The sequence below is a fragment of the Centroberyx affinis genome, unplaced genomic scaffold, assembly GCF_046629955.1.
Source record: "Centroberyx affinis isolate AG114_WGS23_722 - 3 ecotype Tasmania unplaced genomic scaffold, CSIRO-AGI_Caff_v1 ptg001054l_1, whole genome shotgun sequence".
Taxonomy (NCBI): Eukaryota; Metazoa; Chordata; class Actinopteri; order Beryciformes; family Berycidae; genus Centroberyx; species Centroberyx affinis.
Genome location: NW_027279607.1, coordinates 34174 through 59353, shown reverse-complemented (window position 1 = coordinate 59353; position 25180 = coordinate 34174). Strand labels below are relative to the sequence as shown.

Genomic DNA, 25180 nt, shown 5'->3' with positions numbered 1-25180 from the left:
TCTTTACTCTTAAGTTTCAGTGGAGAGTTTTAGTGTCCCATGGTATAAATGCTGTTTCATAGGTTTTTCCACCGTACTAAGAAAACAATTCTTTGGGGAAACAGAGAATACTTGGAATTTGTGACATAAAAATTTTCAAATTTAAAGATATAGAATATTGGCTACTGGCAGCTTCAGTACAAAAGTTATCCTTATCGAATATATTATACTGTCTAGCACAAGCAGAAATGTGTTTGATGTGTCTTCTCCAGGCTCCATGCTGTGCCCATTCCTAGAGGACCATAAGGAAGACATCCTGTGTGGTCCGGTGTGGTTGGCTAGTGGCCTGGACCTCTCTGGCCACGCCGGCATGCTCAGCCTCACCAGCCCCAAGCTGGTCAAAGGTAATAATAATCTTTATATGCAAGGTGACTGACCTGCTGACAAGACACATTTTTGCTTCTCACCCTTCTTTTTTTCCATCCTGACCTGATCACATCATGACTCTTGAGGCTTGTGCTATGGAAGACCATATCAAGAATTATTCATTATCTGTGTGGTTGTGAGAACAGATGTGATGGGGAATATGATAGGCATTTAGCGCAAAGGAGTAGTTCAAACCAAAATTAAAATGAATGGCAGTTGAAACTCCATTGAAGTTACCAAGTTCCATCTGGGCCTTCTATTATTTGGCAGGTGGGCTCCTATGGTCCCTCACTGCTTGGGCAAGGCAGCCCACACGTATTGGCCGGATATATTTCCGTTTTGCTCTGTCACTCACATCGCAAGTCCAATTGATGCCAAACTTCGTACACGCATCACACGCAGATTGGACACAGTGTTGATTAGTTATGGCTTTTGTCAAGTTTATCATTTAATTGTGGCCATATTGTTCATCGCACATTGTTTAAGTTATTCACAATTCACAAACTTTCTATTGGAAAATATGCCTCTTGTTCTAGGCAGTTTATGGCTTCAAAAACGGACAGGCCTGGATTTGAACCCACAACCTTTAGCATGAGACACGGATGCTTTACTTACTGAGCCAAACACCTCAGATAGTTTTCGTGAGATCTGGCCAATTATGTAGACACGATTTTTTGGAAATTGATTGATGTGATTTGGTTGGTTTACTGTAGGTTTGGGTATCTCAGTCCCCAGAAGTGGTCTACCACTTTTGGCAAAAAAACACATAAAATACAAAATGGTGGAAAATCAAAATGGCTCACATTGGTAGTCCCAATGGAAAAGTTGTACATCTACAACGCCCGGATGTGTGGACAAAGTTTGGTGTCAGTTGGACTTGCGGTGTGAGAGTTTGTAAACGTAAATATGTGTGCTATTGCGCCACCATCTGACGAATATGTGGTGGGCTGCCTTGCCTGAGTAGTGTGGGGCCATAGCAGCATGGAATCGCTCCAGCTTAGTTATGGCAAGTCATGGAAAAGTTATTTACATCAGGGCCACAGCGGGAACCCGTTGTCCTCTCGAGTCGCCTCTATTTGTTCGCACGCACATCTGCACCTTCATAATTAGGGTGGTTCTCAGCCTTCGTCTTCCCCCCCTCCCTCCGCTGCAGGCATGGCGGGAGGAAAGTACCGCTCCTTCCTGGTGCACATCAAAGCGGTGAGCGACAAGGGCATGGAGGAGAGCCCCCGGCCCGTGGTGCGGATGCCCAGTGCCAAACCCCAGGGCAGCAAGGGCCACTCCCTGTCCACCCTGCTGCAGCGTGCACAAGCCTCCAAGGTACAGCTTCACATTTCCCACAACTGTGTCCGCTCCTTTGACCCTTCTTTGGCCAAATGAGGACACACACCTCTTTGATGAGAAACGATCATCCGAAGACAACCATGTACAGGTTGTCTTCAGTGTCCCATGTTGTCTTGCAGAATAACGACACGAGTCATGACTATTGTTGTAAAAAGACACATTCATGAGTTGTCCGCTTTGAAAATGTAGATCCCTCCTTTGGCATCACCTGCTGGCAGACGAGTGCAACTTCTCAGAGTGCATTTCCTTTCTGTAGTCATACTGTCAACATTCCTGTGTCACCAGAGCGGCAGTTGTATTCAAAAAAAATCTGTGTGTGTAGGAGAAGGCCTCAACATCGAAAGCGGAGCCCCCGACTCCCTCGAAGAAACTGGAAAACCTGCGCGGCTGCGACCTGCTGCAGGAGGTTTCGGTCACAATCAGAAGGTTCAAGAAGACGTCGATACCCAAAGAAAGGTCAGCTCACCCACGCGCTTCAGCGGCATTATCTCTGCGGGACGCTCTGTGTATTGTTACGGGTCGGGACGTCAAGTTCTGCAGACGCTTTGGTCTAGCTTTTATTCAGAATTCGTAATCGTAATGAACCTGTAAATGCTTAAACTGCCCTCCAGAGTCCAGCGCTGTGCCATGCTCCAGTTCCCGGACTTCCACGAGAAGCTGCTGAACGCCCTGTGTCGGCGGACGGAGGACGGCCCGGCCACCGAGCACGCCCAGAGCCTCATCTTGGACATCCTGTGCTGGCTGGCTGGGGTTTTCTCCAACGGACCCTGCAGGTGGAACTAAGCCTAGAGCGCATGCCCACCAAGACAGTATCATGTAGGGTTAGACCAATATGTGGGATAGGCAGATATTGGCTTTTTTATTAAAAATGAGTATGGACCAGTCACTGTTGTCCATATGATGGAGTGTGATTGATTACATATTTCTTATACAATTGGTCAGTACTACACTGGTTGTCTATGAAAAGCTTTGTTGTCGTCGTCGTGGTATTATCATGGGTTTCAATGGAGAGTTTGTGTCCCACGGTGTAAATGCTTGATTTCCACCCTGCAAATTTCTGAATTTTTAGGCATGAAAATGTTCAAATTTAAAAAAATATTATGAGCCTTTAAAACCCCCATATTGGTCGAACCCTAGTATCAGCCCTAGGGAAAAAAAAAGAATACCTAAAACAGCTCCTACTCTTGAGATATGTCGCAAATATCCACATACTGCTGTCGCAGTCTTACTCATATTTCATATCATTTTTCTTTCCAGCCTGAGAGAAGGAAAGGAGGGTTTACTGGCGAAAACACGGAAAAGGCTGACAGATATCGTGCGGGTTTGCTTCTTCGAGGCCGGCCGGAGTATAGCCCACAAATGTGCCCGCTTTCTTGCACTTTGTATTAGGTAAGAAACATTGACCTTTTCATTGATGATGCTTTGCCTTTTGGGTTTTGTGTAGATTTAATAATGAACGTGTGTTTTTATTTCTTACCGTAGCAATGGGAAAGGGGACCCAAGTCAACAGGGTTTTAGCATGGGTCTTCTGAAGGCTCTGCTGGACAACATGCCTTACTTACCTGCAGCAGCAACAGGTGGTAAGTAACTGAGCAAAAACAGCTTTTACACCCTTGATAATCCCACTAGCATCACCAGCACAGGGAGATAATGTGCAACAAACCGAATTGCTCACAAGCTGAAAGAGACTCAATAAGAAGCTGTATTATTTTGATTATATATTGACTTTGTACATTGTTTACCTTGTGAATTTGACTGTAATCTGACTTTGCAAATTGTTTTATGTTGTTGGTCTTCAACTTTGATGTTTGCATTGATGCTGCCAGGTCTCAGTTCAAAATCTCATTGGGACTAACCTGGTTATTTAAAGGTTAAATAAACAAGATAAAAAACTGTATGTAGGCAACAAAAGTGTTTGTATCATCAATATATTGTTGTCAAATTGATTGTGATACTTTGGTATAATTACTGTAAACAAGTGAGACCATGGTGGAGATGATTAGTAGTATTCTCACATTGGTAGTATTTTTAGTGCTAGTGTTTCTCAAAATTAAGACTATATTTCCCATAAATCCCATTGCTTCCTTTCACAAAGAGGATCTAACAGCCTCCTCTTCCTGTTTTGTATTGTAAAGCAATCTAGCTTGTTTACAGTAATTATACTGATGTCACATATTTAGTGTTAAAAAGCTACACGCAGCACCTTAAACCCTTCACTTGCATAACCCCTCCAATCCCCCAACCATACCTTTTATCTCTCAAAACCCCCGTCCGGTTCCAGGTTCGGTGTTCTGGTACTTTGTGCTGCTCAACTATGTGAAGGAGGAGGACCTGGCGGGCTGCAGCACCGCCTGCGCCTCCCTGCTCACCGCCGTGTCCCGCCAGCTGCAGGACCGCCTCACCCCACTGGAGGCGCTGCTGCAGACCAGGTACTCATCCCAAAGTCTTTTTTTTTTTTTCTTAAACAAAAGCCTCTCCTCTTATATCCTCCAACTTTGTCCATTTTTCCTCCCCAGGTATGGTCTGTACAGCTCTCCGTTCGACCCGGTGCTGTTCGACCTGGAGGTGAGCGGCTCGTCCTGCAAGAACGCCTTCAACAGCAGCATCGGAGTCCAGTCAGACGAGATCGACCTCTCTGACATTCTCTCAGGTATGAGCAATGCGCCGATCCTGCACTATAAAAAATGCGGAATGCAGAAAACGTCGAACTGTATCTAACCAGTTCTGCAACATTCTGCTCTGTGCAACAGTTGCTCAATCAGTCACTCAGTCTGCAAGTCACTCATACTGACTGAAAGACAAGCAGCCTATATACAGGCTGACATGAACTTAGGAGCAGTGACTAGTTTTCCAAGAAAGTAAGGTCTGAATGTTTTGATGTGAAAAATGACGAATCAAATAAAAAAACTTGCAAATGGCAAATTTTGATCACATTTTTCAAAATAAGTATGCTCGCTTGAGATGGAAATGTTTTTGTCAAAGAAATTAAATTTTTTCATATAGCCCTGATATGTCATCCTTGATAGCACTTAGTAAGAAACAAAATCGTTTTTCTTTTTTTTTTTTTTTATCCGGTTTGAAACTAAATGAAAAAATTGTCTTCTTCAAACATGGTTCATTGAGATATACAACATATGAATTGTCTTGTAACACACCTATATCAAATGGACCAATGGTATAAATGTACTACGGCTGAACAATTAATCGAAATTTTATCGAAATTGCAATATGGCCTACTGCAATTTTCAAATCGCACGAGGCGCAATATTTGTTAAAGGTGAAATGTGTCAAAATAGCATTTTAAATGAAATATTGTGGTGCTGCAGAGATGTCCTGGCCTACACATCATATTCTACAGACTTAAGAAAACATCTTTGTTTGGTACAGATCCCCGCAAAAATCACACCATAATCATTTTAATACGTTTTTCAATGAAAATGAGAATAATGATGTAAAAATTGTCATTCTCTCTAATATCGCAAATCATATCGCAATTGCAATATCAGTCAAAATAATCGCAATTAGATATTTTTTCAAAATCGTTCAGCCCTAAAATGTACTGGCAATTCATATCCCAGAAGACCTGACAGACTAATCTTGAAACTAAACTTGAAACATGAAACAAAATTGGTGAGGTCTTGTAGACTTGGAAAGGAAACCATTTATCATCTTTTATCATCTACTGTTCTAATTATAGAGGACAATTTTTTTTATTGCATGTATATGTGTGTTTTGTTTATTCTTATATGGACACGTACACTATATCTGTTTGTATGCAATAAAAAAAAAAAAGACAAATAGTGATACCCACTGTCTCCCATGTATAAGGTGGCCATTGTAGTTGTATGACCAGATGCACTTGGTACATTCAAATATTACCAGGTGCATTTCTTTGTTTTTGTCTGTGGATAGCAAAATGAGCTGACTTGCCCGGTATTAATCACCTCTTGCTCTTTCCATTTCCCGTGTGGACGTTTTGATGCCTGTTGTTGTTTTTTTGCTTCAACCCAGCTGACGGAAACATACCCGATTTTTATCTTTGGTGACATTTTAAAAGTTGCTATCGGTAAAAGTTGAGTTCCACTTTTTGTCGTTGAGTTTAATATTCCTCTCACCGCTGCTTTCACGAAGAAGACGCCAAAGGTCAGATGTTATCTCCACTAATCGGCTGCGTGTGTGTCTGCCCCCGTAGGGAACGGAAAGGTGAGCAGCTGTGCGGCGGCGGAGGGCAGCTTCACGGCCCTGACGGGGCTCCTGGAGGTGGAGCCTTTGCACTTTACTTGCATCTCCACCAGCGACGGCACGCGGGTGGAGCGCGACGACGCCAGCATGTTCACCGGTAAACCATGCCTTTCTCTGTCCCTGGCTCCCGAAGACCACACTCTCTCCTAGACCAGTGGTTCTCAACATTTTTCATATCAAGGAACCCTAATTTAGTCCACGGACCCCGATTTGATGTAATGTTGCCTCTCCAACCCAAAACTGAGAATACTTTTATTGTTAGATATGATTTTGTCCAGAATTCCATGACTACCTGTATTGTAGGTAGAGAGATGACAGTGCAACTATGATAAAAACAGTCATTCTTCTACATTCTCTAATTGTGTTAACCTCTTTTAAATTAAATAATGGTGAAGTTTAACAATTCATCAATTTGCTGGGGACCCCCTGGAACCCCCTCAAGGACCCCTGGTGGTCCCCGGACCCCACGTTGAGAACCACTGTCCTAGACCACAAGAACGGCTGCTCATAAAGAACGAAACACTAACTAAAACACAATAATTGTCTACAAATTGAGTTCTTTACCGAGCAGTGCCTAATAAAAAGAAGTAAAAGTTGTATTATTATGAAAATCTAACTATAAATCTTCCGATTTTTCATAAAACTCCCCTAATCCTCTTTGTATGCAAATGAGTTCTGATGATGTCATGGTTAAAGTTCAGCATTATTTCATTTACAAGAAGTTAACACAGTTAGAGAATGTAGGAGAATGACTGTTTTGATCATAGTTTCCGTTATCTCTCTACCTACAATACAGATAGCCTTAAAAATTCTGGACAAAATCATATCTAACAGTAAAAATATTCTCAGATTTGGGTCCGAGAGACAAAATCTCATCAAATGGTGGTCTGTGGCTCTATTGTGGACTAAATTAGATTAGTCCATGATATTAAAAAGGTTGAGAAACACTGCATTAGATTGCCTGGACTGCTGCCATATAGTGATGTATGGTGAGATTAGACAGTAAAACATCACATACTCTGACATTTTTATGTCCTGCCACCTTGGTACATGGTGCAGGAACACCTGCCTTGATTGTAAAACCCTAAAAGTAGCAAAACTCCTTCATACATGTATACATATATGTTTTTATTTTTTTCATTGAGACCTAAAGCCATGTTGAATACGGGGTCTAACTGCATCATCTGCTGGCCGAAAGCGACATTACAACGAACGAGGAGCATATTAATCTGGGAGCATAACAGCATGACATCTCCTCCTCCTCCTCCCCCTCCAGTAAGCACGTTCGGCGTGACCCCGGCGGTGGGCGGCCTGTCGACGGGCACGGTGGGCGAGGCCTCCACGGCGCTGAGCTCGGCGGCCCAGGTGGCGCTGCAGTCGCTGTCCCACGCCATGGTGTCGGCCGAGCAGCAGCTCCAGGTGCTGCAGGAGAAGCAGCAGCAGCTGCTCAAGCTACAGCAGCAGGTTAGAGACCTACGCACACACACACACAAACTGGATTTCCAGGGTTCCTACGCAGGTCTGGAAAAAGTATGAAAAATGAATTTGATCATTTCCAGGTCTTGAATAGTTTGGGAATTTGAAAAAAAATGTCTGGAAAAGTATGGAAAATGTTACGGTTCAGGTCCGATACACACATAATTCTAGCTTTTATGTTGTTGTAGAGCCACTTTGAGTCCACAGTTTTTGTTGATGTGAAGAATAATGTTCAGATAGAGGGACGCTCTTATTACCCAGCCGCTGTCAGCATGCATTATATCAAATACCCACCAAAATCAAATCCGGTCAAGAACATAGGGTCTGGGAAAAATATGGAACTTGAAAATGGAAACCCTGGATTTCACTCTGGCTTTTGGAGAGGTATTGGTGGTGAAGTTGCAAATGGGCCATGGGAAGCGGTTGACTAGGATGCACAATTACATTCATCGCACAAAATAACAGTCATTTATTACATGGCGTTGTTGAATATTGAATTCTGATTGGCCAACGAACACCTTCTGAGGTCTGAGGGCTTAGTAGGCAGCTTTTCTGTAGAAGTCTTTGGGATGCCAGTAATGACACGTACAAATCAACGCTATCTAGCCTCCCTTTGGGGCTATAACCCACAGCTGAATTGAAATTCAGGCATGTTCTCTGGGGGTTGTTGAAAGGCATTCTGGGAAATGTAGGAAATAAATAACTGAAATAGATGTCAGGGATAGAGTTAAGGGATTGTATTTTGCATTTTGTTATATGTATTATGTACATTTGTTCAAAGAAAACGAAAAAGAGCTTATTCTGGTTTAATTGCATGTATATTTGTATGGATATATATGCTCATGTATATGTATTTATGTCAACATGCTCAAATAAAAAACATTTGACAGCTGAAATAGATGTAGATTGAGGGGAAGTGGGTACATCAAAAAAGTAAATTGCAAAACTTCATCACAAAATAACTGGTGGAATGCATTGAACTTCACAAATTGACATGTAAAAGTGGAAGAGTATCTGAGGGTGGATTTTTTTCTTAAAGTACTAACTCTAGCTATGCTCCTAGTTAAATGTGCTCCATCCTCTAGCTAGCAGTAACCCTTTGTCTGTGTTCGGAACAGAAGGCCAAACTGGAGGCCAAGCTGCATCAGACCACCTCAGCCGCCGCCGCCGCCGCCTCCGGCGTGGGGCCCATCCACAACTCTGTGCCTTCCAACCCCTCCTCGGCGCCGGGCTTCTTCATCCACCCGTCCGACGTCATCCCCCCGACGCCCAAGACCACGCCCCTCTTCATGACCCCGCCCCTCACCCCGCCCAACGAGGCGGTGTCGGCGGCCTTCAGCGCCGAGCTGGCCCACCTCTTCCCCGGCTCCATGATGGACCCGGGGCCCGTCAACCTGGTCGCACACAACAAGAACAGCCAGAAAGCCAAGTCGGTTAGTAGCGTGTAGCCTGATGCTTGAATAGTTACAGTCGGCCAAGCTGCAGTAACACCTAGCAAAACAGTGGTTCTCAACAGGGGGGTCCGGGGACCACCAGGGGTGCTTGAGGGCATTCCAGGGGGTCCCCCAGCAAATTGCTGAATTGTTAAACTTCATTATTTCATTTTACAAGAACGATTATAGAATGTAGGAGAATGACTGTTTTGATAGTTTCTCTGTTATCTCTCTACCTACAATACAGATAGTCATGGAATTCTGGACAAAATCATATCTAGGAATAAAAATATTCTCAGAGGTGTGTCTGAGAGACAGAATCTCATCAACTGGGGGTCCGTGGCCCTAATGTGGACTAAATTAGTGGTCCTTGATATGAAAAAGGTTGAGAACCACTGCTGTAAGTAACGTGGCCTCGCAGTGGGTTTGAAACGAACAGCCAGCTAGTTAGTATAGTTTTCTTATCATGTTAGTCAGCCAGAAACCTTAGCTGGTTAGTAGCATGTTGTCTAGTACAGTGGTTCTTGGTTTAATCCCAAGATCATTAGGATCATGCAGTCTGGCAGCTAGAACAGCCAGAGAGATAAGTGCAACTAGTGTAACTGTAATTGCTGTGCACACAAATGCAAGTGGATGGATGTTTTCCCTGTCTGTATTAATTGGCGTCATAATGTTGTTTGCTCCAGAACCCCATGGGGAGCGGTCTGGCGTTGGCCATCTCCCAGGCTTCTCACTTCCTCCAGCCTCCTCCACACCAGTCCATCATCATAGAGCGGATGCACTCTGGTAAGACCCCAGCTCCCTCTGTGCCTCATAGCACTCTTCCACCTCTTTAAACCTTTTTTTTTTTTTTTTTTTAAACCTGTATGCATATATGAAACCTTATAATAGCAACACGTGTTTTTTTTGCAGGTGACGTCCCATAAACATGTAATTCTAACTGATTTCTAGTAAATCCATTGACTAAAACGCTTCTCTCCCCCTCCATTCACCCCACACCCCCACCCCCACTCCCCCCTCTCTCTTCCCCTTCCACCCCAGGAGCTCGTCGGTTTGTGACGCTGGACTTCGGGCGCCCCGTGCTGCTGACGGACGCCCTGATCCCCACCTGCGGCGACCTGGCCTCCCTGTCCATAGACATCTGGACGCTGGGCGAGGAGGTGGACGGCCGCCGGCTGGTGGTGGCCACCGACATCAGCACCCACTCCCTCATCCTGCACGACCTGCTGCCGCCGCCCGTCTGCCGGTTCATGAAGGTCTGTTTGTCGTTTTTTTTTTTTTGGTGTGATTTAGTTTGTCTGCCGTAATGTTAAATTTCCATATTAATCTCCACTGTCAAGACGAAGTAAAATCAGGAAGGTAGGTTTTTCTACTTTGCCTTCTACTTTCATAGTGTCCAGAGTAGGGCTGGGCGATATATCAATATTATATCGATATCGTGATATGAGACTGGATATCGTCTTAGATTTTGGATATCGTAATATGGTGATATGGCATAAGTGTCTTTTCCTGGTTTTAAAGGCTGCATTACAGTAAAGTGATGTCACTTCCTGAACTTACCAGACTGTTCTAGCTGTTCTATTATTTGCCTTTACCCACTTAGTCATTATATCCACATTACTGATGATTATTTATCAAAAATCTCATTGTGTAAATATTTTGTGAAAGCACCAATAGTCATCCCTACAATATTGTCGCAATATCCACATCGAGGTATTTGGTCAAAAATATTGTGATATATATTTTGATATAAATATTTGATATTTTGTCCATATCGCCCAGCCCTACTTACAACTGAACATTTAGCCCACTTCGTAGAAAACGCCGAGATATATATCGTGTATCGCCATTCAGCCTAAAAATACCGAGATATGATTTTTTTGGTCCATATCGCCCAGCCCTAGTCCAGAGCGGTTCCTTACCCAAACGCCGTCCTTCTCGTTTTGCTTTCCCCGAACTCAACCTACAGATCACTGTGATCGGCCGCTACGGGAGCACCAACGCCCGGGCCAAGATCCCGCTGGGCTTCTACTACGGCCACACATACATCCTGCCGTGGGAGAGCGAGCTCAAGCTGATGCACGACCCGCTGCGGGGCGAGAGCGAGGCGGCCAGCCAGCCGGACGTGGATCAGCACCTGACCATGATGGTGGCGCTGCAGGAGGACATCCAGTGCAGGTAAGAAACCCCTTCCGGAACACCCGGGCCTACCAAAAATACGGGACAGTTGTCAACTATTAAATTAATCACCAACTGTTTTGCTAATCGATTAATCGGTTTGAGTATTTTAAGAAAAATAAGTCCAAATTCTCTGATTCCAGCTTCTTAAATGTGAATATTTTCTGGTTTCTTTCCTCCTCTATGACAGTAAACTGAATATCTTTGGGTTGTGGACAAAACAAGACATTTGAGGACGTCATCTTGGGCTTTGGGAAACACTGATCCACATTTTTCACCATTTTCTGACATTTTATAGACCAGACAACTAATCGATTAATCGAGAAAATAATCGTTAGTTGCAGCCCTAGACAACAGTTCCCTGTTATCTGCAACTAACGATTATTTTCATTGTCGATTCATCTGTAGATTATTTTCTCGATTAATCGATTAGTTGTTTGGTCTATAAAATGTCAGAAAATGGTGAAAAATGTGGATCAGTGTTTCCCAAAGCCCAAGATGACGTCCTCAAATGTCGTGGTTTGAAAATAACTTGGAATGACTGGAAATGTGTCCGAGATTGTTTTGCTGTACCAGGAAATCTAGGGTGTTTGGCTATCCTACGCAAATGCAAGTCGGAGAATCGGGATTGAAGCGACTCCCCTCTCCCCCTGTTTCTTTCCCCCCCCTCCCGCCCCCTCCTCCTCCCGCCCAGGTACAACCTGGCTTGCCACCGGCTGGAAACCCTCCTCCAGAACATCGACCTGCCGCCGCTCAACAGCGCCAACAACGCCCAGTACTTCCTCCGCAAGCCCGACAAGGCGGTGGAGGAGGACCAGCGCGTCTTCTCGGCCTACCAGGACTGCATCCAGCTGCAGCTCCAGCTCAACCTGGCCCACCACGCCGTGCAGAGGCTGCGCGTGTCGCTGGGCGCCGGCCGCAAGGCGCTGCCCGACGCCGGGGCCCCCGAGGCCCGCGAGCTGGTCCACAACTCCTCCACGGAGCAGCTGAGGACCATCATCCGCTACCTGCTGGACACGCTGCTCAGCCTGCTGCACTCCAACAACGGTGAGCAGCCAGGGCTTGGAGTGTGTGTGTGTGTGTGTGTGTGTGTGCAGTTTTGTGTCTCTGAGCGATGGCCAAACATATATAAAGCAGGGAGTATATTCTTGATCGATCACATTACAGGATGTGATCACAGTCCAATCAGCTACCAATTTAAGTACACCTGTGACTCTAGCTGTGTTGTTTCCCCACCCTGAGGAAGGCTAGTTAGTGCCGCAACATGTCGGCCCGTTTTTTTAATCAATACTCTGTATTAACCAACACAATAATAATCGATTAATCGTTTAGTTGTCAACTATTAAATGAAATTAATCGGTTTGAGTGAATTTTATATGAAAAATAAGTCAAAATTCTCTGATTCCAGCTTCTTAAATGTGAATATTTTCTGGTTTCTTTCCTCCTCTATGACAGTAAACTGAATATCTTTGGGTTGTGGACAAAACAAGACATTTGAGGACGTCATTTTTCACCATTTTGTGACATTTTATAGACCAGACAACTAATCGATTAATCGAGAAAATAATCTACAGATGAATCGACCATGAAAATTAGCATCTCTCTGGGATATATTGCAAATAAATAAATTATTTGCACCCTTGGATGCCTTTGCCCCTGCTTGCCTTTGTATGGAGATTGGAGATACATATTTAATACTTTTTTCAACGCCCTTATTTTGCTAAAAGTAGCATTCTCAAAGTTGTCCAAGGTTAACTGGGAATCCTAGACTTAATCTCCTTATCGCCTTATCCACACACAGAATCATCATACAATTTCAGGAGGCTGCCTTCATGAAAGGGAATATTCATCTCCCCCAGCTGCAGGCTCTCGCTGTCATTGTTTGTGCGGAGACTCTCTATCCTTAGTGAATTCCTTTGGGTTCCGTGTTGGAAGATGCCTTTCTTTCTGACGCCGCCTCATTATTCTCCCGACCTCAAGCGTGGCTCTCCACTGGTGAGGCCAGTGAGAGGAAGATGACACGGAAAAAGTCTTGATGGGAAGACAAATGTGTCCTGCTTGTCACGGTAGCGATGTCATGATGTGAGGAAATCCAAACAAGTATGCATGAAGATACTGAGCTTGTCAAAAATGTGTCAGTGTTATTAATGAGATTTTGGCTCTGTTTTCTCCTTCAGTTATCCCTCTGGTCCTTCTCTCATCATTTCCCCTCCATCTTCATCTTTTTATATTCATACATTCAGTATCCCCTCTCTATTGCAGCAACTTAAGCTGTGCACAAAGTATGAGAAAAGGTCTTGTCTCTCCTCCCTCCTCCTCATCACGTTAACATTCCTCTTCCTCCAGGCCACTCGGTGCCCTCGGTGCTGCAGAGCACCTTCCACGCCCAGGCCTGCGAGGAGCTCTTCAAGCACCTGTGCATCAGCGGGACCCCCAAGATCCGCCTGCACGCCGGCCTGCTGCTGGTGCAGCTCTGCGGAGGGGAGCGCTGGTGGGGCCAGTTCCTCTCCAACGTGCTGCAGGAGCTCTACAACTCTGAACAGCTGCTCATCTTCCCCCAGGATAGGTGGGGGGGCTCGCACTCACTACGATTATCACATTGCACATTGACGTTTTTGTCTAGTGGTGGTGCATGAGATTTATAATGAATTCGGGACTAGAGATAGCAGTAGGCGGTATTATTCTCACATTATTGATATCGTTATCCACTTGATGTTTTGAAGTAATAGAAAACTGTTTTCATTTTTCTGCACCTTTGAACATTGGAGGGAAGTTGTTTGTATTTATTGGCTATTAAAGGTAGTCTATGAGAGTTTTGGCAGCCAGAAATCTCAGATTTTAGCCAAGTAATTGTTGAGTCATTGGCATTCAGCATCAACCCTGTCAACCCCAAGCAGATATATTATGGTCATTTACTGCTATGAGGCAATAAAAACCTTACTTACTGCTAGAGCTGAACGATTTTGAAAAAATAACTAATTGCGATTATTTTGACTGATATTGCAATTGCGATATGATTTGCGATATTAGAGGGAATGATAATTTTTACATCATTATTCTCATTTTCATTGAAAAACGTATTAAAATGATTATGGTGTGGTTTTTGCGGGGATCTGTACCAAACAAAGATGTTTTCTTAAGTCTGTAGAATATGATGTGTAGGCCAGGACATCTCTGCAGCACCATAATATTTCATTTAAAACGCTATTTTGACACATTCCACCTTTAACAAATATTGCGCCTCCTGCGATTTGAAAATTGCAGTAGGCCATATTGCGATTTCGATAAAATTTCGATTAATTGTTCAGCCCTCCTTACTGCTCCTTTTTAAGTTAATTCCGAGGCAGTGCTTGACCCTACTGGTAGAAGTCCCATCATCTTCCGTGTCTCTCCCATCCCAGGGTGTTCATGCTCCTGTCCTGCATCGGCCAAAGATCCCTGAGCAACAGCGGCGTGCTGGAGGGCCTCCTCAACCTCCTGGACAGCCTGCTGTCCCCGCTCCAGCAGCCACTGGTCGCCACCCAGCGCAGGACCGAAGGTACTCACACCACCTCTCCTGCAGCACTCTCCATGCCTGGTGATCCGCGCGTGTGTGAGACGAATCTAAACACGTTGAGACAGAGCTGAAGTGTAGTATTTACTTCATTTGTGGCTGAAACGTTGTCCTGTGGTTCCCTTGACTTCATCAGTTGTTAAGAGTGCTGAATCAGTTTGTGTATGTGTATGGTTTCTAGGTGTACTGGACATCCCCATGATCAGCTGGGTAGTGATGCTGGTTTCCAGACTGTTGGACTACGTAGCCAGTATAGAAGACGAGGCCTCAGGCGGGAAGAAGCACCTCGGTGGGAAGGACCGGGAGAGGACCTTCACAGGTACCTGAACTGCGACCCATGGAGTTGGAAATTTCATATAAAACTCAATATTCTCCTGATTTAGTTTTTCAGGAGAATTTTTGACACAGAATAACTTGCCCTAGTGTGATTGTGTGTGTGCGCATGTGAATGTGTTTAATCTAGGGCTGGGCGATATGGACCAAAAATCATATCTCGGTATTTTTAGGCTGAATGGCGATACACGATATATATCTCGGTATTTTCTACAAAGTCGGCTTAATGTTCAGTTGTAAGTAGGGCCGGGTGATATGGACAAAATCAAATATCACGATATTTTTAACCAAATACCTCGATATCGATATTGCGACAATATTGTAGGGATGACTATCGGTGCTTTCACAAAATATTTACACAATGAGATTTTTGATAAATAATCATCAGTAATGTGGATATAATGACTAAGTGGGTAAAGGCAAATAATAGAACAGCTAGAACAGTCTGGTAAGTTCAGAAAATGACATCACTTTACTGTAATGCAGCCTTTAAAACCAGGAAAAGACACTTATGCCATATCACCATATTACCATATCCAAAATCTAAGACGATATCTAGTCTCATATCACGATATCGATATAATATTCATATATTGCCCAGCCCTAGTTTAACCATCTACCCAAAGCGGCGAACTAATTCTCTTCTCCGTCTATCCTGCCCCAAATCATTTGAAGGTAATCAGTGGAGCTTTATCAATAATAGCCTTCAGTCCCAGAACTCCAGCAGATCAACCAAAGGCAACAGCAGCCTGGACCGGCTGTACTCACGCAAAATCCGCAAGCAGCTCGTCCACCACAAGCAGGTAAATGTGTCTCATTCCAAATTTCACTTATGTATATGAAATTGTAAGAAAAGTTTGATTAGTGCAAAGTCAGCCCCAGGAACAGCTATTGACTGAAGAATAATGTGTTTCACCTCTGTTGGACTCCCTCGCCCCCCGTTTTTTAAAGGCTTCTCGTGAACTTAACGCCGTGAAATGGGTTGTACTGGAGTGAGGGCTTTTTTTTTTTTTTTTTTGCAGTGCCTGTATTTATCATGCCCTTTTTATTGTAGCAGTTAAATCTATTGAAAGCAAAACAGAAAGCTTTGGTGGAGCAGATCGAGAAGGAGAAGATCCAGAGCAACAAGGGCTCCTCCTACAAGCTGCTGGTGGAGCAGGCCAAGCTCAAGCAGGCCACATCCAAGGTGAGCAGAACCGTAATGCAGTGTTACCCATCGCTTACAGCAGTGGTTCTCAACGGGGGGGCCAGGGGACCGCCAGGGGGTCCTTGAGGGGGTTCCACGGGGTCCCCGGCAAATTTCTGAGTTGTTAAACTTCAGCATTATTTAATTTACAAGAAGTTAACACAATTAGAGAATGTAGAAGAATGACTGTTTTGATCATAGTTTCTCTTTTATCTCTCTACCTACAATACAGATAGTCATTGAATTCTGGACCAAATCATATCTAACAATAAAGATATTCTCAGATTTGGGTTTAAGAGACAAAATCTCATCAAATGGGGGTCCGTGGCTCTAATGTGGACTAAATTAGGGGTCCTTGATATAAAAAAAGCCTGAGAATCAGTGGCTTACAGTGTACAGCTCATCATCAAATACCTAACACATGAATAAAAACTAGTTTCAGCCTCTAAAATACTTCTTGAAGAAGGGAGAACATACACATTTTTTTTGTTTTTTTGTTTTTAGACCATAGATTTTAGCTTGTTTTGCTCTCCATTCTTCATCAAACAGTTCAGTGTGTCATGCGGTTTGTGCGGTGATCCATCTTCCATATCTCAACATATACCCCTCCCTCCTGTCTTCCCAGCACTTCAAGGACCTGATCCGCCTGCGGCGCACGGCCGAGTGGCCCCGCTCCACGCTGGACACCGAGGCCACGGCGGCCAAGGAGGCCCCCGAGGTGGAGCCGCTGCCCTTCACGCTGGCCCACGAGCGCTGCATCTCCGTGGTGCAGAAGCTCGCCCTCTTCCTGCTCTCCATGGACTTCACCTGCCACGCCGACCTGCTGCTCTTCGTCTGCAAGGTACAAAGTCATGTCGTTTACTCTTCTCCTCCTTTTTTTTTTACCTCTGGACTGAAAGGCTAAAGACCCAGCTCTAAAGGCTAAAGACCCAGCTCTAAAGGCTAAAGACCCAGCTCTAAAGGCTAAAGACCCAGCTCTAAAGGCTAAAGACCCAGCTCTTTAGCGAATACCTTCTCACATAAAAAAAAATAAATATATATATATAAATACATTTTGCTTCTATGCACTCTATGCATTGCCTCATAGCACTGCCTTGTAGCACTGCCTCGTAGCACCTATGTCCTGTTGGACCAGAACTTAGCTTTATAGCACTGCCTCGTAGCACCTATGTCCTGTTGGACCAGAACTTAGCTTTATAGCACTGCCTCGTAGCACCTATGTCCTGTTGGACCAGAACTTAGCTTTATAGAACTGCCTCGTAGCACCTATGTCCTGTTGGACCAGAACTTAGCTTTATAGCACTGCCTCGTAGCACCTATGTGCTGTTGGACCAGAACTTAGCTTTATAGCACTGCCTCGTAGCACCTATGTGCTGTTGGACCAGAACTTAGCTTTATAGCACTGCCTCATAGCACCTATGTCCTGTTGGACCAGAACTTAGCTTTATAGCACTTACTCTCGTTGTTCTCTCCTAACTAGAACCTTGCTTGTGTTGTATGAAAATCTCATGTGTAAGTCGCTTTGGATAAAAGATATCCTCCAACCCCCCCGTGAATCCGATGTTCCCGCTTCCTAGGTCCTGGCCAGGATAGCCAACGCCACGCGGCCCACGATCCACCTGTGCGAGGTGGTGTCGGAGCAGCAGCTGGAGCGCCTGCTGCTCCTCCTGGTGGGGACGGACTTCAACCGGGGGGACATCTCCTGGGGCGGCGCCTGGGCACAGTACTCCCTCACCTGCATGCTGCAGGACATCCTGGCAGGTAGGCGGCGCTCGCTTGTGGTTCATTATCGCGGTCTTAATTAGTTGGTAGGCAGTTACTGTACATCACTGTTAATATCCTTATATTTTTCTCATCTGTTTGACAGTTTATGGCAGTGATTCTCAACCGCTTTCATATCAAGGACCCCTAATTAAGTCCACATTAAGGCCACGGACCCCCATTTGATGACATTTTGTCTCTCGGACCCAAATCTGAGAATATCTTTATTGTTAGATATGATTTTGTCCAGAATCCCATGACTACCTGTATTGTAGGTAGAGAGATAACAGAGAAACTATGATCAAAACAGTCATTCTTCTACATTCTCTAATTGTGTTAACTTCTTCTAAATGAAATAATGGTGATGTTTAATAATTTATCAATTTCCTGGGGACCCCCTGGAACCCCCTCAAGGACCCCTGGTGGTCCACGGACCCCACGTTGAGAACCACTGGTTTACGGCATGTATGTTGAGATTTGTATATATACACACACTGCCCGATTACAAGTGTAAACAAAAGTCACATGTCATCCTACCAGGTTAGAGATTTTGGTGGGGTGTTGTCAAAACAAACCCGATTCCAATCCCTGTAACTTAAGCGAAGTATGATGACCTTGTCTGTGCTCTTCGCCATAACTTGTGGTGTTCATACCAGTTATGAAGAAACAGCTGAATATGAGTCCTTTGCCTTCACTTCATTTTGTTGTGCTAGGCTTTCCAAGAGACTCCCCAGAGTGTGGATAAGCCGCTCCATGACATGTTTGTTGTGAACGGGCCCTTCAGAGAGGGGAGCAGCTACAAGCCGGTCGACCCCCCCCCCCACCCCGCGGGTCGTAGTGCCAGAGCGTAAACCTTGTGTGTCCCCCTATAGGCGAGCTGCTGTCCCCGGGCTCCCTGGACGGCATGGACGAGGTGGCGGTGGGCGAGGAGGCCGGGGCGTCCTCCTCCTCGGCGGGGGCCGACTCGGACGACTCCCTGCCCCAGCCGGCGCCCATCCCCCTGGTGGAGAGCATCGACGAGGCCCTGGCGCCCGATATCATCGCAGGTACTCCTGGGACCTCCTCTGTTTTCCAAAGTGCGTTGGTAGGCCCGTCCCGTAACCCCCCACACACACACCTTGCCAAAAAAAAAAAAAAACACCACACAGATTTTTGCCATGAACCCTCACTTTTTTCTGACCATAATGTGATGCATTTGTGTTGTAAAAATTCTTTTCTCCCCTTCCCTCCTATTTTTTCATAGCTGCATGTTATACTGTTTTCCTCCAGAGTATGGTTTTTTGCAATACATGTATGGCTTCCTGTGCTGAAATTCTGTTTTTATTTTTTATAGGATATTTGGGAGTTGTTCTAACAACTTAAATTCTGAATGGACTGTTTATATTTTGTTGGTTTTGCCTTTTGAAGTGGGAGTTCAAACATTGTAGATTCAAAGCCTAATGTGTCTTGCAATGTATTCGCATAATTGTAATCACATTTGCAGAATTATAGTTTTTCTTTCAATTGTGAAATTAAAAAATTGTTAAATGTAAGTTGTGATGGCAGACATTCTGAGTTGAGGTTTATATAAGAATACTTAGTAAATAGAATACTTCTGCACTGATTTTGTGCATTTTATTAGCCAGAATTTTTCAGCCAGAGTTGTCAGGCTGTTACTGACTGTGTTGGCCCACCGATCCATTGTCTGGACTCTCCCTCTAGTACAGAAGGAGCCAATGGCTTGATCGGCCTTAAAATTGCCCAGTAACGTCCTAAAGAAAGGCCACTGTGAGTTTTCTTTCTGGTTTTTTTTAGTGTGCTTGCTTGGCAATATTAAAGCTGTTTTCGTTATCCAAAGGTGCTCCACCTCTATCATCTTTGGAAAAAGATAAAGACATAGACTTTGACTTGCTACAAGACCTGATGGATGTTGATATTGATCCTTTAGATATTGATTTGGAAAAAGATGCGCTCGCCGCCAAGGTTTTTAAGGTATGTTGACTTGACTTCACCTCTCTCTCTCTGTTTTGCTCTTTGCTTTATTCTCTCTATTTACTCTCTCATGTGTTGGTATTGGGCTATGTAGTGATGTTACCACCCTCCAGTTAACTATTGATTTAGTGAAGAACACATCAGCACTGCACTAGCTGAGATGGACACAGCCAGTCAATAACGTAGCAACACCGGCCTCGACCCGCACACTGTTGTGCCCTAGATGAAATAGATATGTGAATCATTACTGTGCTTTTCAAAGGTCAACGAAACTATTAAATCTTTGCCCCGAAACTGACTCGCAGCACAACTGCTCACAAAACTTCTCCAAACTAACTCCTTAAATGCCCTAACTGTTAGAATTTCAAAGCAATTTCAAGGTTTAAATGCAATCATACACCCAAACCCTGGAAAAGGTCACTCTTCCTTTCTCTCTTTTTGTGCCGTGATCACAGAGAACACTTTTTTACCTCCTGCTCGAACTCAAAGCTCAGCCGTGAGCGCGGCTAATAACAGAGAGCAAGAGGTCTCTCTTTCTCGTCGCTTTGTAACACAGCCAGCTAGCTAATTAGTGTTGGCCAGCTAACCTGAAGTAACAAGGGAGATAATGTTGAAAATAAATGGACAAGAGAAAGTTACAGGATGTCCTCGTAGAGAGAACAGAGCACCTACCGTTTCATCATCTCACCCAAGGGCTCTGCCTAGATAGAGCCTGCTTCAAGGTCTATTTTCACATTGATGTAATGCGCAGCGCGGCTAACGTTGAGACATGTTCAACTTCGAGGGCATGGGACGGATGTGCAAAACCGTTGAAAATAACTAGAAAAAAGGCGGAGGTGCATTCAGAAAAGCCTTCTATGTGATCACAGCCGTTGTTCTGTACGGAAGCCCATTTCCGCCAGTGATGAAAAAAACGGTCCTGTAAGTCATTATAATGAGAAACTTTCTCAAAATGAGAAACCTTCTCAAAATAATGCCTTAGTATCTCAAAATAATGAGAAACTTTCTCAAAATAATGACTTAGTATCTCAAAATAATGACTTAATATCTCAAAATAATGAGAAACTTTATCAATATTTTGACTTGAGTATCTCAAAATAGTGAGAAACTTTCTCAAAATAATGACTTAGTATCTCAAAATAATAAGAAACTTTCTCAAAATGAGAAACTTTCTCAAAATAATGACTTAGTATCTCAAAATAATGACTTAGTATCTCAAAATAATGACTTAATATCTCAAAATAATGAGAAACTTTCTCAATATTTTGACTTAGTATCTCAAAATAGTGAGAAACTTTCTCAAAATAATGACTTAGTATCTCAAAATAATGACTTGGTATCTCAAAATAATGAGACTTTCTCAAAATAATGAGAAACTTTATCAAAATAATGACTTAATATCTCAAAATAATGACTTAGTATATCAAAATAATGAGAAACTTTCTCAATATTTTGACTTAGTATCTCAAAATAGTGAGAAACGTTCTCAAAACAATGACTTAGTATCCCAAAACAATGACTTAGTATCCCAAAATAATGACTTAGTATCTCAAAATCATGAGAAACTTTATCAAAATAATGACTTAGTATCTCTGAGATACTAAGTCATTATTTTGAGAAAGTTTGTCATTATAATGACTTACAGGATCTTTTCTTTTTTTATCACACTGGCAGAAATGGGCTTCCATAGTTCTGAAACGTTCTTGCATGTAAATGTAGTTTAAAGTCGCTGTAACAGAAGGTTTCTCTGCTCTGTTTACAAACTAATACAGCATGAGTGTGCCTGTGAACCCAATGTATACAAAATCGCCACGTTGTGAACGGAATGACTGCATTCCATTTTTTTCCCCCCCCCTCTCTGTTTCTCGTCCCCCCTCTCCCCTCTCTTGTCCATCCGCAGCCTATAAGCAGCACCTGGTATGACTACTGGGGCGCTGACTATGGCACATATGGGTACAACCCTTACATAGGGGGGGTGGGTATCCCAGTGTCAAAACCTCCAGCCGCTGCCGAAAAGCCCGGCTCGCAGGGTCTCTCTGTCTCTGTGTCACAAGGTGAGCAGAAATGAAATTGCATTAACCTTGTATAGCAAATATAAAGTTATAGGAACCCATTCAGAAGCTGTAAGCAAGGAAAATGCATACAGTGCTTTCTGCAAAATACACAGTGTTTTATGGAACATTTTTGGGTTTGGGGTTTGAAAGATTGGGGGAAAACCCTAGTGACCAGCTAACCCTGGACCTTCTGCCTCTGTTCCTCACAGCACTGGACGCCCGCCTAGAAGTGGGCCTGGAGCAACAGGCTGAGCTGATGCTCAAAATGATGGCTACACTGCAGGCCGACTCCATCCTGCAGGCCCTCACCTCAAACTCACCCACAGGTATTCCAAATACTATCCTAGGATGTGATCAGGAAAAATATTTTGAACAATGAAATCCTGCATATTACGTCTTTTTAAACATGAAGTCGTACATTTCGGGTAACAGTTTGTTCTCAAAATGCATTATGTGATGTTTTCGGGACTCAAAGTCTTCATCGCTCTCTCTGACTTGTGTCTCAGTCTCCTCCTCTTCACCTGCCTCCCCAGTGACCCAGGCCTCCAACGGGACGGACGACTCGCTGTTGCGCGGGCTGCATGGAGGAGGCTCCCCGCCGGGCAGCGGCCTGATGGTGCAGGCCTCCTCCATCCCCATGCTCAGCGCGTGCTTCAACAAGCTCTTCTCCATGCTCCAGGTCCACCACGTCCAGGTCAGCACGCGCTTTCGTTCGGATCCACCGGATTCGGTTTGAATTTTAGTCACCGATAAGACGAGAAAACAAAAAATAGTTTCAAGGGCTTTTAAACATACCGAAGCATTGTCTACCTGTTACAAGAGAGACTGGACACACACACACACACACACACAGAGAGACAGAATTAAGAGTCCTTACGAGTCCATACTATTTGAGTATCAACTTGAATGACTTTGTGTTGCTAGGGGTGTAATGGTTCACCAAATTCACGGTTCGGTCCATACCTCGGTTTTTTGGGGCCACGGTTCGGTTTTAAATCGCCCGGTCCTTCTAAGAGGCCTTTGTATGGTTCCATTTTAAACAGTGTAGGTTAATTAATTACTCTGAATATTACATTTCAGCGCAAAAATACTACAATTGTTGCCTTCTCAAACGGTATTTAATGCTTTCGATTTATCGCTTTAGCAACAACGCAGCATATTTTGAACACTTTCACGGCTCTTTTTCCATAACAAATAATTTACGAAAGAAGCTAATTTGCGGCCATAAGAAGTGCGTTCAATAATCGAATGTGCGTTCAATAATCGAATGTCTAGTTTTAACTAATAACACAATTCAACATTGGCATTTTATATTACTAAAGAAGTGTACAAGATCAAATACACATGGAATGACCACAAGAGTTGTTTGCATAATATACTGTCTATAACGTTCATATTGATAAACAGTGTTTTTTTTTGTTTTTCTTGGTATTTTTAAAATATGAAAAACATTTTACCTTACGCAAACAAACCCACACAAACACTTCCCCCGCGATTGAGCCATGTCGTAGCGCGCCCCGCGAGCCGATGGCCCCCCCTGCACCGAAAGAATTGGGAGCGAACGCGTGAACCGTTACACCCCCATGTGTTACGGCATATCACTCTGTCCCTGTCCACCCATTCCTTCTCCACAGCTTGGTATTTGGGAAACAGTGGAGGTAATGTATGGTAAACCCCCCCCCCTCCGACCCCCCCGTGAAGTGTGTGTTCATGTGTTTGTGCTACCTTTTGGGATCGTGTAACCTTTTTGTCCTTTTTCAGAATCGGCTATATTAACAGTGTAGGTGTAATGACTTGAATTTAAATGAATTTATATTTTAAATTAGAGCATAAGGTCCTCGCAGTCAAGAAAAACAACAACTGCTCAACCAGTGTGAGGTGGCGGCTCCATCCCAATGGGAGGCAGTAGCATTAGACACTCAAATGGGAGGCAGCCAGCACACACTGAGGAAGACTCTGTGTTGAAGCTCTAGATACAAAATCAAGATTAGTATCATTTCCGATCCCCAATATATTCATCCAATCGCCCGACCCTATTGTAAACTCACAAAGACTGACAACATATTGCATTCGAAAGGTTTAGACAGCAACCGTTAGTGAACTAGCCACACCCACATATTCAATTTAATCTCCTATCAGTGTATTCCCCTCCCACTGACTGAGCTGTTTTAAACCCTAGCTGGAGTCCCTGCTCCAGCTGTGGCTGACCCTCAGCCTCAACTCCTGCTCGGGCGGCAGCGAGGAGAGCGGCTCGGACATCTTCCTGTTCAACGCCAGCCGAGTACCCACCATCCCGCTCAACCAAGGTCAGGGCCTCTCCGCCAAAGTTGCCCGGTCCCTTTTTAAAAGACTGTGTGTCATGTCATGTATTTTAAACAATTTCTATGTGTGTGTGTGTGTGTGTGTATTCAGCGTCCATCAGCAGTTTCCTAACAGTGCTGGCGTGGTACCCCAACACCTCCCTGAGGACGTGGTGTCTGGTGCTGCACTCTCTCACCCTGATGACCAACATGCCGGCCTGCGGTCAGTACTCGGCTCTTTGTACATCCCATTCTGTGTGATCAGTGTCCTGATTCTGTGTCCTGTCCTGTGTGTTTTAGTGTCCTTTCATATATTTTAGTGTCCTCTCCTGTGTATTTTAGTGTCCTTTCATATATTTTAGTGTCCTCTCCTGTGTATTTTAGTGTCCTTTCATATATTGTAGTGTCCTTTCATATATTTTAGTGTCCTTTCATATATTTTAGTGTCCTTTCCTGTGTATTTTAGTGTCCTTTCATGTATTTTAGTGTCCTTTCATATATTTTAGTGTCCTTTCCTGTGTATTTTAGTGTCCTTTCATATATTTTAGTGTCCTTTCATATATTTTAGTGTCCTTTCACATATTTTAGTGTCCTGTCCTGTGTATTTTAGTGTGCTTTCATATATTTTAGTGTCCTTTCATATATTTTAGTGTCCTGTCCTGTGTATTTTAGTATCCTTGCATATATTTTAGTGTCCTCTCCTGTGTATTTTAGTGTTCTTTCATATATTTTAGTGTCCTTTCATATATTTTAGTGTCCTCTCCTGTGTATTTTAGTGTTCTTTCATATATTTTAGTGTCCTTTCATATATTTTAGTGTCCTCTCCTGTGTATTTTAGTGTCCTGTCCTGTGTATTTTAGTGTCTTTTCATATATTTTAGTGTCCTTTCATATATTTTAGTGTCCTGTCCTGTGTATTTTAGTGTCCTTTCATATATTTTAGTG

General features: G+C 43.8%; 1 protein-coding gene across 1 annotated transcript in view; it reads left to right on the top strand.

The window, feature by feature from the left end:
- The window catches only part of LOC139647159 (dual E2 ubiquitin-conjugating enzyme/E3 ubiquitin-protein ligase BIRC6-like), a gene marked incomplete at its 3' end in the record, with an annotated part of 87483 nt that overhangs the window by 28522 nt on the left and 33781 nt on the right, over nucleotides 1-25180 (top strand). Inside the window, exons 15-43 of the mRNA XM_071523010.1 lie at nucleotides 252-383; nucleotides 1559-1725; nucleotides 2072-2205; nucleotides 2361-2522; nucleotides 3007-3138; nucleotides 3232-3329; nucleotides 4031-4178; nucleotides 4266-4399; nucleotides 5942-6088; nucleotides 7268-7455; nucleotides 8586-8900; nucleotides 9587-9686; nucleotides 9942-10156; nucleotides 10870-11078; nucleotides 11773-12125; nucleotides 13425-13644; nucleotides 14480-14616; nucleotides 14813-14950; nucleotides 15640-15767; nucleotides 16019-16150; nucleotides 16776-16991; nucleotides 17728-17911; nucleotides 18784-18987; nucleotides 19749-19882; nucleotides 21783-21936; nucleotides 22146-22262; nucleotides 22470-22630; nucleotides 24116-24242; nucleotides 24349-24459. Coding sequence (XP_071379111.1) covers nucleotides 252-383; nucleotides 1559-1725; nucleotides 2072-2205; nucleotides 2361-2522; nucleotides 3007-3138; nucleotides 3232-3329; nucleotides 4031-4178; nucleotides 4266-4399; nucleotides 5942-6088; nucleotides 7268-7455; nucleotides 8586-8900; nucleotides 9587-9686; nucleotides 9942-10156; nucleotides 10870-11078; nucleotides 11773-12125; nucleotides 13425-13644; nucleotides 14480-14616; nucleotides 14813-14950; nucleotides 15640-15767; nucleotides 16019-16150; nucleotides 16776-16991; nucleotides 17728-17911; nucleotides 18784-18987; nucleotides 19749-19882; nucleotides 21783-21936; nucleotides 22146-22262; nucleotides 22470-22630; nucleotides 24116-24242; nucleotides 24349-24459 — 4797 coding nt within the window. The remainder of the gene's footprint in view (nucleotides 1-251; nucleotides 384-1558; nucleotides 1726-2071; nucleotides 2206-2360; nucleotides 2523-3006; nucleotides 3139-3231; nucleotides 3330-4030; nucleotides 4179-4265; nucleotides 4400-5941; nucleotides 6089-7267; nucleotides 7456-8585; nucleotides 8901-9586; nucleotides 9687-9941; nucleotides 10157-10869; nucleotides 11079-11772; nucleotides 12126-13424; nucleotides 13645-14479; nucleotides 14617-14812; nucleotides 14951-15639; nucleotides 15768-16018; nucleotides 16151-16775; nucleotides 16992-17727; nucleotides 17912-18783; nucleotides 18988-19748; nucleotides 19883-21782; nucleotides 21937-22145; nucleotides 22263-22469; nucleotides 22631-24115; nucleotides 24243-24348; nucleotides 24460-25180) is intronic.